This window comes from Eutrigla gurnardus (assembly GCF_963514095.1).
Source record: "Eutrigla gurnardus genome assembly, chromosome: 3".
Taxonomy (NCBI): domain Eukaryota; kingdom Metazoa; phylum Chordata; class Actinopteri; order Perciformes; family Triglidae; genus Eutrigla; species Eutrigla gurnardus.
Window position 1 is genome coordinate 24,515,430 of NC_139917.1, and position 13,316 is coordinate 24,528,745.

The 13,316-nt window shown below is 42.6% G+C and overlaps 1 protein-coding gene across 10 annotated transcripts in view; it reads right to left on the reverse strand.

The window, feature by feature from the left end:
* kcnq5b (potassium voltage-gated channel, KQT-like subfamily, member 5b) overlaps positions 1–9,108 on the reverse strand; it is an 83,406-nt gene extending 74,298 nt beyond the window's left edge. For 2 of the 10 annotated variants that reach the window (XM_084005628.1, XM_084005626.1), the window contains exon 1: positions 8,354–9,102. In XM_084005628.1, coding sequence (XP_083861754.1) covers positions 8,354–8,682 — 329 coding nt within the window. In that variant the 5' untranslated portion in view covers positions 8,683–9,102. Of the gene's footprint in view, positions 1–8,353 lie in introns of all 10 variants that reach the window. The other 8 variants (XM_084005631.1, XM_084005629.1, XM_084005624.1 and 5 more) reach the window with 6 other exon arrangements.
* Positions 9,109–13,316: the final 4,208 nt, after the last annotated feature.

Consider the following 13,316-nt stretch of genomic DNA (forward strand, 5'->3'; position numbering starts at 1 on the left):
CTCAATTGCCATGGCAACATGAAAGCACTCAAAATGTCCTTCGTCACTTCAGGATATCTCCAAGCCTTTGAGTGGTTTCTCCGGCTGCTTGCAGAAAAACATATGCGAAGGCTGGTTGGATGGCTTAATTGAACCATTATTAAAACCCCATTGTGTGTGCATTGGAAAAGAGAGTGGAAAATATACAATCAAGAACTACACGACGTATAGTCGCACTAGCCGTTCTCTCTGTAAAGAGGACTATACTTATAAACTGGAAAATCAGCAAAACAGATTGCTAAAATAAACATAAGTGGCTGCAGGATTTCCTGGACTTACTATCGATGGAGAATGCAGCTTCAACTCTTCCAACAGTATGATAATGGGCAAGGTGCCAAATGGACTCTTGTTAGAGAATATATGAACAATACAATAATAATAATCTGACTCAAGTGATCAGGAGCTGAGCTGATCTGAACCAAAAGGTCTTAAGTCCTTCAAGATGTATGTTTTTCAAGATGTCTTGTGGATTGTGTTTTTTCATTGTCTTTTCTGTCCTTTAGAAAATAATTTAAAAAAAAAAACATTAAAACCAAATACACTAGTAGTGTAATGGTACGCAAAATACACGTCCACATTTTTTAGCGTCTGGTTTGGTATGTTTTGGGTAAAAAAAAAAAATTGATCATTGATCATTAGCCATAATTCTTATTTTAGCAGTTACAAGACACTCAAATATTGGCATATTGTACACTTAATAAAACAAAAATGACAAAAAAGCAATCATTAAAAGGTCTGTAATGTAAATGTAACATTTTCCCAGTGATCAACAAATACTTCAGATTGTGTAATACTATATCATAAAACTCTGATTATGACCCGTTCATAATTCCCGAAATGTAAACTTGTCGCTTAGACACAGCAGACAGACTAAAATACACATGTGAAGGCATTTGTAGCGTCTCAAGCACTTTGATCATGTGCTTTAATTCTGTATCGTCTACAATCGAGTGTGGAAACATACGCAGACTTAAACACGATAGCATTAGTTACTTGGCTCGGTCTGAACCTGCAGTGGGAGAAAGGTGTCCCATACCGAACCAAACCGTACTGTAGTGAAAATGTACAAATACATCTACCATTACACACCTAATATATAAATATTAGCCAACCAACTTTGTGGTTAAAGGCAGACCCTTATCCACTCTACCCACTTAGCCACAGCTACCCACTGTGGATGTGTGGGTGCCAGTTGTGCATGGGGCTGGCTCTGAAGCACCTCGGCAGTCTTCAGATTAACCCAGTTATTAGGCCTCAATCTGCCGGCGTAACACTCCAAATATCAGATAAACTATTACACTCTGATCTCCAAATTAGTCAAGCAGCCTGCCTCTCCCCCTATAACTTTCCTCAGGGCAAGCATCTGCCAGCACATTTGGAATTAAGGCTCAGATATGGGGCATGACTAAGACAATTTAAATAGGCTACAAAGAGATTTCAGAGCTGATAGGTCTTACTTTTTGCTCCTCTCTTAGGTCTAAAGACTGGCTGCTAACATGGGCACAATGATGATGGAAATGCAAACAAGCAGCGCTGTCTGCACAGGCCACAGGGGGAGAGAAATGGCGGGATAATGAGAGGGAAGAGGCCATGAAGACTCTGCAGATAGTTACGTATGACACTTGAACACCACTCACAGCTGATGGTACAGGTCACACTGATGTAATGCCTCTACAATTCTGTGATGAGATTTTTCTTGGGCGAGTGAGAGGACTCGGTGTGAGGACTGCAAAGAATAACGTGAGGAGCAATTTCAGTAAAAAAAAAAAAAAGAGGAAAGGGTTGAGAAAAAAGAGGCAATTAAGAGAAATGGTATGAGTCGATGAGAAAAGGTGACGCAGTGAGAGCTTTGTCACACAGAATGCAACCTGTGAAATGACTGGCTGGGACAACCAGCCACAAAACTTTCATAGAATGCATTGGGACTCAAAGGGCGGCCAGGTGGAAAACCCTCACCCATGATTAAAGGTTCAGTTTCCAGTTGTGGCCAGGAGGATGCTGGATCTGACAGTGTTCGCTGGTGGGGAACCAACCAGTGATGGTGCCTACTGGTTGGACTTGTTGGAGACATATTGTTTGTCTTCAATATCTGGTAGATGTTTGGACACTTCCTCTTTCGGAGGAAAGGATAGGTTAAACAAAAAAAAGTGTGAAAAGTGAAAAAGATCCATCTGTTCGCTGTGGGAGGCAATCAGGAGTCGTTTAGGCGAATCATGTTTTGCTTAGCTGAAGCACAATACCCACAATGCATGTTGTACCCAAGGCCTCGTCTTTGTGTTCGCAGAAAGGAATCTCTGAAAGCGGAGCGAAGGGAACTCCCTCTGAGTAAATGCAGGACTGAAACATGAGCCCTACAGCAGGCGATCCCCATTAACAACTGTTCTCTGATTGCATTCAAAACAGACACACTGCTTTGCATATACATTGTTATAATACGTGCATGTGATCGGTTGGTTTCAATTACTACTGTCATGACTGGGATATAATTGGTACATTTGTTCCAAATAATGTAAATAGTTAGGAGCAAGAAGAGTTATTTGTTTTGATTAAGCTGAAGAATAAAGGCTCGGTTATGCTTCCGCGTAGTGATCACGCAATGGCCACGCAGTTGCTGGGAGACCGTGATGGTTCTGCGTTGGGTTTACGTGTCGAAATGCAATTCAATGCCACACCGGTAAAAGGCGCTATGTTTTTTGTAAAGACTGACCGACCGACTGAGACTCTTGACGTATATCCTCGTTGGCCTCGTTATAGCCTATTTGTTTACCTTCCGGCTTTAATCATCCACAATTTTTCAGAACTTGGTGTTTTATTTCTTTGTGCAAAAGCGACAAGGTGCAAACAATAAAACGAGGTGCAAACAATAAAAGTAGCCTTTTAAAAGTTTAAATGGCGGTGTTTATGAGTGGAAACCGGAAAAGCGGTCTCCAGCGGATGTAGTTAGCGGACCAATCACAGCCAATGCCGCTGCGTTGGTGTTGAGTTGGTGTTGCGTCGCCTCGACGCGCGTCTAGGAAAGGAGGTGCACGTCAGGCCCTTGCGTTGGACGTAAGGGGGGTCCGCAAGGACGCAAGGGGTCCGCAAGCCCCCTTGCGTTGTGTCAACGCGGAAGCATAACTTGGGCTTAAGTAAACAACCGTGTTGAAGTGATTGTGATCGAAAGACCACTTCTAGTTAAGGACTGAAGAGAACATTGTAGGAACACATCTTAACAGCTATGTCTATTAATCTGCAGGTGGAAATTGTCCCCCAAAATGTATCTATTTAATCTGGTTGTAGAAATGTAATTTAAAAACTACAGTGCCCAGATGTTTAGATTTTATGATGTCATGCAGCTGCTGCTTTCCCTAAGTACAAATGCACTTTTAAGAACTTGGGCAGATGTGTGTTGCAGACGTACTAACTGAGCTCTGATTTAATTAATTATATAATGGGTAAAGTGCAAAGTCCGGCAACAAGCAACGTGTTTCGTGCATGAACTAAAGCTTATAAAAACGAGTGAACATACAGATAACAACATAACAGATTCCACCTGTGAACACAGCAAACTGATTTTGCCCAGTTTATACAATAGCTTTAGTTAGACGTTAGACTTTGCCTGGCATTTAAATTAAGGCCCACTGTGTTCAACAACATTGAAGTTAGGTTATCTGGACCATTAAATCACGATTATAGCTATAATTAGTTAAGAGTAGAGAATAACGTTAATGGTGAATGTTCTTTTAAACTGTCAACTCTATCTAATTTGAGTCGGCTTGTTAAATCTACCTTTGTCTCGCTGTCTCTCTCTTTACACTCCCTGCCTTTCCCCCGAGTGCGTGTCGCCCAAAGATTCTAGAGCGATCCGCCGATGTGTCTACACTGTCGTGTCAAATGAAAAGCCTTTGCAAAGTTGTGTAATTGCGGGCCGCCGCTGCAAAATGTTCACAGCGAAAACCCTGGACAGCATTCAAACATGATCATCTTATTGTCACTTTGAAATGAGTGGAAACCAACTGGAAAGCAATTATTACAGTTAATATGCAAAAATGCAATATAGTTAAGACCCGCACATAATAACATTAAAAAGCATCACAAAACCACACCTGGATGTATACAGAAACCGCATCAAAACACACAAATTACGTCCTTCGACATCTGATTCACTTCTCGACAAGCTGTCACCGTCAAATTGATAAGCACCTTGACACGGCTTCTGCTCGTCGCTCTCTCACTCACACAATGTCAAGTAACCACCTTCCAGACGAAGGCATCACACCTCTGCCTCTGTGCTGATCAATCCAGCCAGTTTCTCTTCGACACGTGTTCTGAAGCACACCCACTGTTTATAAGAAGCTTCGCTTTCCATTCAGTGGTATTGTTAAAAGGTGACAGTGGGCCCCGACTGTGTACTGACACGTAATGCCCTGTGTGTCACACAGGTTAAAAACATACACTAGATGAATGGAAAACAGGCATGTGAGGGCTTTCTGAGCCCAGTACTGAAACTCATTCCACACCAGAGGGCATAAGTCTCTCAGAGATAATGAAGACCGAGTTAAACAGGAAAAACACATATTTCTAAGGGGCAGAATGTCAATAGCTGGATTATAGACACTCGCTCAAAATATAATGTCAATTCAGATGCCTGCTGATCCTGTTGTTCCTGTTGGCTTCCAATAAACCAACAACCACCGAACACAGCTTTCAGGATGAGCCTGCATCCTTTACTGCAGCCCATTAGTTAGTATACCTAAAGCAACTGATAGGTATTTAACAAGTGAGAGCAGCGAGTTCATGTCACCAGTCCGTTAGTTCAGCGTGCCAGTTCAGAAACCTGAGGTGGAGTAACACCCCCCAACACACACACTTTTTCCTTCCCCCAAACATACTTGCAAGGATAAGAGCTTGTTAATCCAGAGGTGAGATGAATGGCAGCACTGTGTATGTGTGTGTGCGAGCAGGAAGGAGGGCAGGCTGGGACCCCAGGCCCAACTCAACTCAGCACAAAGAGGGGCTCAGTGCTGCTGCTGTCATACATAGGGAAAGTGTAAAAATATACGTACGCTATAGCCATACAGTAGAGAGGAAAATGCAACCGCTTTAAACAAAACATAGTATACATGTGAGCAAGATATTTGCCCTTAGTTACCTATCAGTACCCAGAAGTGGACCGATCAGGGTCAAATCTCTAATAAACTAGTCCTTCTCCTTCTTGAATGCTAACACACAAAAGATGAAGTTGATAATGCCGTATGTTCTTCGTGTTAACATTTTCAAGAAGTCATTTCCACTAGAGTAACGCGTTAGAAGGTGGAACACAGTTGAGGGCAAAATCTCTCTTTGAGCATCAAAGCCAACGAGGATATGCTGTGTGGGAATGTCAAACAGAGGATAACTGGATGCTGCAAAGGCAGGCTCCTAAGCGTATTTGCTTCTCTGGCCTGTTTCTAATGTGTGTTGGCTAAGACGAGGCTGATAAGGAAGGCTTGGGCAAAGAGTTTTTTTTTTTTTATTGGCTCCTGAAAGCAGTGGATGGTGAAATTGAACTTCTGTGTGTTATCCAAACAGCGCTTCATCTGTAAAGGTAAAAGAGCATGGACAAATTATTATCAATCACATGATCCTCATGGAGGAAAAAAATGACGATATTGCATTTCACCCCACAAAGAATATTACCGCAGAAGCTCAGACTTTGCAAAAGATATGGGCAAGAATTGATTTCCGTGATGCGGAAAGCACAGGTAGAATCGCACAATATGACCAATTATTAGCAATTAGCAACAAAGTAAACATTGGACCCATTTTTCCATAAACCACATATCTTCTGAACATTCAGACTCTGAAGACGGACAAATCTGGAGAGAAAATTAACTGTTTTCTTGTGACCTTTTCAGTCTCTGCAACACACTTTTGCGAGATCTCACTATCTTACTAATCTTATGGCTGTTATTGATAGCAAAAGAAAACATAAATACACTATGCAAATATAACCAAATCTACATCTATACATCCACAGTGTTCACAACACAAACCAAAAAAGGCGGGGGGAGAGGCAAAAATGTTGTGACCATGCCCAGTGAGGAGACAGGAAGTGTATACCATTTCAAACCATTGGCAAAGTATGTAAATCGGCATCTTTGTTTAAAAAATGTCGGGGATGGTCACTCCTCTGAATTCCACAAAATTTCAGTTTATTTGTTTTGTGCATACTGGCTCCTAAACAGTAGATATCGAGTGCTCCATTTACAGAAATCTCATCAATAGAATCACTAATAAATATGCGTTGGACATTTTTCATAGCACCAAATGGGAACCACAACTAGCTTTCATCATTAGCTGGACAGTGATATCAACTTATTCTGTAGCAGCGAGGCTTTCTGCTCAAACAATTGTCATATCAGCGGACCAGTGCAACTTTCAAGGCCACTGACCATCACAGTGGCATTCATCACAGGAGAGAGAGCAGGGGGCCTGAGCGGGAGTTCAGTACCTCCGTTTCTCTGATTCAAGCTCGCAGCCACAGGGATGAAAGGAAATCATTCACCAACTTCCCAGCCACCCAACCGTGCATTCCTAACGTTCATGAGCGCTCATGTGAAGAGAAGGAGAGGGCGAGTATGAGGACACTTGTGGGTATGCGTGAGTCAACATTTTCATAGGATATGCAAATTGGATTCAACATTTAAGTAAAGGTGCAGACCAAAGTGTAAATCCATTGGTGCATTTAATAAAGGGGTATAAGGGGAGAAATCATTGAAATGGATGACCCCCGTGGTGGTATTTGATATCCTTACAAAACCTCTTTAACCACCAAGTCTGGACAGACCTCATAAAGAACAGGGACTAAATTGTTCTCTGAAACACTTACACCATAATAAATGTAATCCTCCTCCTGGAAGGAGTTATGACACCACATTAGCTAGAAGGAGGGATATATATTACCTTAAACAGCAATTGGACATTGCGTAAAAAAAAAATGTAATTAAAAGGATATCCTTATTGACAATAACTGTGTTTCCAAATGTAGAGTGTAAACTGCATGGTTTTTAGACATTTTTTCACAATCAATTTGTGACAATTAATTGTACAAATATGTCTTATCAATAAATAAATGTATTGTCCCCTATAAAGGAGCGAATTTGAAAAAAATGCCAACCGCACAGGACAAATAAATAGAAGCTCATACTACTGCTAGTGTTCCCTGGACATGCTAGCGTGTTTAGCCATTAGTTTGCCAGCTACAGTAGTGATGAGTCCTTACATCACCAACCTTCTAGCACTTCCTATTTCAATATTAATCTGGCTGTGCCACTGGTCAAAAGTCTAACACTGCCTGTAAATGCTGCATGTTTTGTCATTTAATTATAATAATTATAATCTTCTACCAAACAAAATCAAATTTCAAGTGTCTACACTAAACATCACAGAACATTTACATGTAAAAAATGACACATGACAGCACATGTATTAGGCCTGGTGCACTGTTTATATACGATATATAAGCTGCTTTGAAAATGTAAATTAGTTTCATGAGCTGTGTGGATTGAATGCGATGGTTCATGAAGCGCACCATCACACCCCTCCTCTTTCGAAACCGCTCATCCTGGTGCACAGACGCAGACTAACACAAAAAAAAGATGGTGCTGTCTACAGTCAGCATGTGTTTCAACTTCCTGCCTCTCAGAGACACTCATGATGGCATAACAAGAAGTTGCAGCGCGGGAAATCAAATGCAGCTGGTTGAGAAGTTAAGAATGATGGCGACTCGAGCAGACAGGAAGGCTAAAGACGTTCTCTGTTCTTCAAGTGTCAACAGGCATTCATGCCATTCATATTCTAGTGAAACTGCAATATAACCCCAGAGTTAAGTGTTTTCAAGCACAAATTTAAGATCCACAGCAACACAAAGACTCCTGTACAGGCATCAAGGAAAATAACGTGGGTCTCTTTGTATCATAAACCTACACATGGATTCAAGTGGGTTCATTCAAACAGCAGAGAGGGGGATTTCTTTGCAAGCTGTGAAATTGCCTCCGGTGAAGAGGTGCTCATCCTGTGATGTAGGCCTATATCGTTAAAGAGGTGCTGTGCATTCATGTCAACCACTGTTTTATCACACAACACACCTAGGCTACAAACTGACAAAGTGACGTGTGAATACAAAAGCCAAAATAGGATTAAAGTTCCTATTAGATAGAACACGGTTGCAGTCTGTATTTGTGTCAGTCTGTGTGTGTGATCCTGCAGAGAAGGTGCAACAGCAACAACAGGTGTGCAACTGCGGAGCCTCACAACAGACTACCCTAGATGCAAATGATGAAGACGAACTTACACAAAGGCATGGTAGATGAACGCCCAGGCTCTCGGTCTCTCCAGCACGTTGTACAGGTAGTTTTGGAGCCGCCGGTAGCGCACGTTTCTCCGGCCACTCTGCGCGCTGTAGATGAGCGGCTTCCCCAGCAGGCTGAGCCGGGCTCCCTGCTTCCCCCGCAGGCTCTCGGACCCGGCAGCACCTGCTGACAGCAAACCGTCTCCCGCGTTGTTCATCATCTTCCGTCCGGACTCCACATCTTTCGAGCCGTAGCCTTCGGTACGGTGCCCCGGCGACGTCCTCATCCAGAGCCCGGTGCCGCCTTCGTCTCCGCTGTGGTTCCGGGGCATGGCATCACCAAAGCGGGCGTCAAGTGCGCGGAGGTCTTTCAACCATGCGTTGCCCTGTGCGCTCGGAGCGTGGAACCTGGACAATGCCTCACACGTGCGAGACGCAGTCTACCAGGGGCTGGGAGAGAAGCCGTTGTCAGAGCAAGTCGCGCTGTTTCCCGTCACACTTTGACCGCCCTCTTTCCTCTTGCATCAACCTCTTCTCGAGCCATTTACACCGCCGCGCGTAAAAGGTATCCACGCGCCCGTCCCCTGCACGGTGCTTCCCCGTGTGACAAAACAACAAGTGATAGATACAGTGCGTGTCCCGTGGAGCTGTTGGGAAGATATTTTTAGCCTTAATTTTCAGCGCAGGGTCTCTTCCCGGTGTGCGCTCCCGCCTGTTGCTTCAATACAAAGCTGCGCGCTCACGGCACAAGCGCATCTGTGCCGGTCGTGCCCGCGAGCGACTTTATCTTTGACCCACGGCGTCAAAGAAAAGGGTTTGATTTTATCTCACATCCTTCTTAGGAACAAAGCTCTCGGTCTCCGGGAGTTGTGCTTTTTATTTTTTTAAGGTGTCGATGTTGGGCCAATGGCAACAGAAATGCAAATGAGCAACCGTCGCCGCTTGTGTAATTTCATTTTCCGAAAAAGTTCCAAACTGCACCACGTTTCTGAAAAGCCTATCAGGTAACACGGATTCTGATGATTTTTCCACTTGGTCGGCAGGAACGGGAACCACCGACGACAGCTCAGCCGAACATCTGCAGAAAATATTATGCGGTAACCAGAATGAAAATGAGGAATACGTGTTGTGTAAATAGCCTGTGGCTTTCTCAAACGTGCTTCCGTTGATTTTTTTATTTTTTTATTACGAGAACACCCCTAGCAGTTCATTCAAATACTCTCACCTGCTGTCACTGACGCCGGAAATAATGAGACACTCTTCTGTCTTGTGTCCACTTTGTATTTATATGTTGATCTTATTATATTACAATTAATGCACAGTATGAGTTTGTTCAGAGTAAACTGCGTTGTTAAAGAATGTGAATGAAGTATAAATCCTGCTCCCTTTATGTCACTATAACCTGAAGTTTTTTTTACTTTACTGAAAAAAAAATGTCATCAAGTGGATGCATCAAATCGCTGACCACTGTTCTCCGCAGACAAATCAGGAAAAGCGGACTCTCTCGGCGTGTGTGTGTGTGTGTGTGTGTGTGTGTGTGTGTCAGCCTTATCAGCAGGAGTCAGCATCCTGTCACAAATACTCCGTGTGGAACAGAGATCCGGGGAGCACGGAAGTGTGTATTCCCGTGTTTAGAAGCTGCGTACAGGATTTCACACGAGCACCGACGGAGCGTTTCCCTCCGTCTTCCAACAAAAATACGCCATCTACTGGTGGCTGCGGCTCCTGGCAGCCTTTGTGGACACCAACATTTCACAGGTCTTCGATGCAAATTCTCTCTTTTGCTCTCAGTTCTGATACTTGCAGTTTGCTCTTCAACTATGTGATACTACGTGGTCACAGGAATGCTTTTTGTGCACTGAACCTTCCATAGTTTGATGGAGGTTGCATTTAGTATTCATGATTTAGGTCAGGAGACTTTGCACAAAGTGGCCAACGGATAAATTAATCAGATGAGAAGTACTCCAAGTACATGTACTTTACCAGATATTGCTAGCATTTTATTTGCCAGATTTTTGGTAATTAATTTCCTGCACCCTTGACCCTGTTTCAATAAATTAAAAGGTGCTGATTACATAAAATTTTAGGGGAGATCCCATATTTTCCAAAGATGTCTTGCTGAATATAGAGTAAATGAATATAAAAATCTTGGAGTAAAGCCTGAAAGCAGATGAAGTTTGCTCAGTTGTCACAATGACAGATCTGATGACATAAAAAGTCTCAAAAGCACTGAAATCATATATATATATATATATATATATATATATATATATATATATATATATATAGTTACACACAACACACACACCCAAGTATAGCACAGCACAGACCCCATGTGTAAAAATACTTCTACACTTCTGACAGTCAAAACTAAGGGACAAAGAATAAGCTCTTTCATATAAACACATTCAAACCTCGAGGTCATTCCATAAGTGCAGTACAAACGATGATATGTGTATATCTGCTGTCACTTAATGTTTCCTGACCTAAAAAAAGCAACAGAGGTCAAAAGTGCTACAATGTCCTGAAACTTACACGTTGAAGTGGAAGCCAGCATTTCCTCTCATCGCTCTCGAGAGCGAGCTGTGGTGAGCTTGCAAACAGTTATCACCTAATCTGGTCACATGATGAGTTGGCTTCCTGTAGCAAGCACATGTCTGCTGTCATGCATTTTCAACAAGTCAAGACATGAGAATGAAGCAATACAGACTCACGTTGAACGCAAAGTGTTTTTCATGTCCGGAGACATGATTCAGCTACCGTGTCCTTTTTCCCCAAAGTTTATGTCTGTTTACTTTTTTTGGAATATTATCTCCATATATAATATTAAAAATTAACTTCCACTTCCAGGCATGATTCCCATTTCCATCGATGTATGACCTTTGACCTGATTGACCTTTGACCCATTTCCTGGGAGCAGCGTGGACATTTCATCGTGGCCCCTGACATGTATGATCTGCAGTTTCTCTTTTCCACCATGGTCCGTATCCATGTACACAGAGGTCGTGACCCCTGATGATGTGACGGGGGGGAAACCGGGGGCCTGGCTGGCATGGCAGGGCTGGTGGGAGCGTTAGTGGAGATTGCCTGCAGATGTTGTTTCGGGGGGGGCCCTCTGCTTATTTAACAAGAGGATGTGGAACATAAATCTCCCAAGCCCTCTGCTGCACGGCATCATATGTAAGGTCACACATGAAGCCGTTTTGGTTCCATTTCCTCTTCAATGAGACACACTGTAGCAGCACCCGCGGCATACAGTTATGGTTTTCTATTACAGTAGTACATGGCTGTACTTTTATGAATAAATACTAGATAAAAAAAAACATTTTGCTCTAAAAATGTACCTCTCCTATGTGAGATTCTATGTTTGGCATTTACTTTTGCAAAAGCTATCAGGAGTGCCTTCTAAATATTTAGTTTCCAATGTGCCAATAAAACTAAGGGTTCTTTTTCCTTTCTTGTTTTTGGCAAACACAAAAAGTAAACATCCAGGGGGTCCATTCATGCAAGATTTTTAATTATGAAGGACCAAGTAGCTCACTTCTACAAATTACCATTATTCACAGTGAATGTAGCGTTAAATATGAGTGGTGGGTTACCAGTATTATTCCTTTATGGTTCACTCAGCTGTTAGAATGAATGCACAGATACAATAGTAAGGTAAACATATGGTTTAAAGATAAAGGTAAAACGTATGCCGAATGGATACACTATGGGGCTGCTAAATCGGTACTTTACCCGCCACCGGGGCTCTGCCGTCCGCTTCGCTGTCGGACCGAGCCGGGCCTCCGCTGCGGTGTTACGTACGGCTGCGTGGAGATGGGGGTGCGGTGGTTGAACAAGTAGGTGGCTTCGGTTCTCTGCTTCAGCCATTCTGATGCTCAGGTGAACTCGTAGCCGCTGCTAGGTCACTCTCCTCCTCTTCGCTGTGTTAGCATCGCCCCAGCCAGCAGCTAGCACATATTGCTAGCAAGCAGACCGGTGGAAAAAAAAGTCGTCATATTATGTGTTTTTTCCTAAGTAAAACGAGACTGCTGTTCTTTCATTATTAGCCTCTTTATTGCTCCACCGTTTATTTTTTAGCCCTGTCTTAGTTAGCAGCCAGAGTAGCTTTTAGCTAACATTCCTTGATAGAATCACAGATTGAACTTCCCACGGTCGCCTGGCACTTATCGCGATATTACGAAACGGCGCGCGCTCTACTCTGCCTCTGACCGATATTGTCACCTGACTTCTTTAATGCAGTCTCTCCATTACCAGTCATCATTGTGATGGCCAGCAAACAAATCATGCTATTTTTTTTTCTCATTTGCAATAAAAGAAACTTTGCATTTAATTTGGTTCACCTTTTAACAAATTAATTAATTAATCGAATTATTTTATAGAAGAGGAAAAGGAGGAGGAGGAGGAGAAGAAGAAGAAGAAGCCAGGTCATTTTGTCAAATATTTCGAGTTGAGACTCAAATATATTTTTTTAAATGTAAGCCAATGCAAAGTTTGTCAAAAGAAACGTATTGTGTTTGGATGTGAGATAGTTCTCATCCAGGTAAGCCTTCTTTACATAGGCCACTCTGCTGGCCCCAAAATGTGGTCCACAACTTTCCAGAGAACTGCATTTCCACTGAGTTGCTAAATAGGCTATATTCACTTCCAAATACTTCCAGATCATTGGAAATCCATACATGCATATGCTACGTATAGATAGGGAGAATTTAACGAGCTGCTGCTTTGCTGAGACATACATGTGAAGCTGTGCGGTGGACATTTATGGGACTGAGGAAATATTAACTTTCCCACAAACCTAGCAGCAGATCCCATTTTGAAATATGTTTTTCCCTGTGATCTTTTGACATTATGTCAAAGGTAATTTCAGGCTGAGAGAATAATAAACATTAAAAAAAACATGATTATTTTAGAGTAGAGTTTCGATGGAGATGTTGGGAAATGTAGGCGAGTCGAGGAGCAG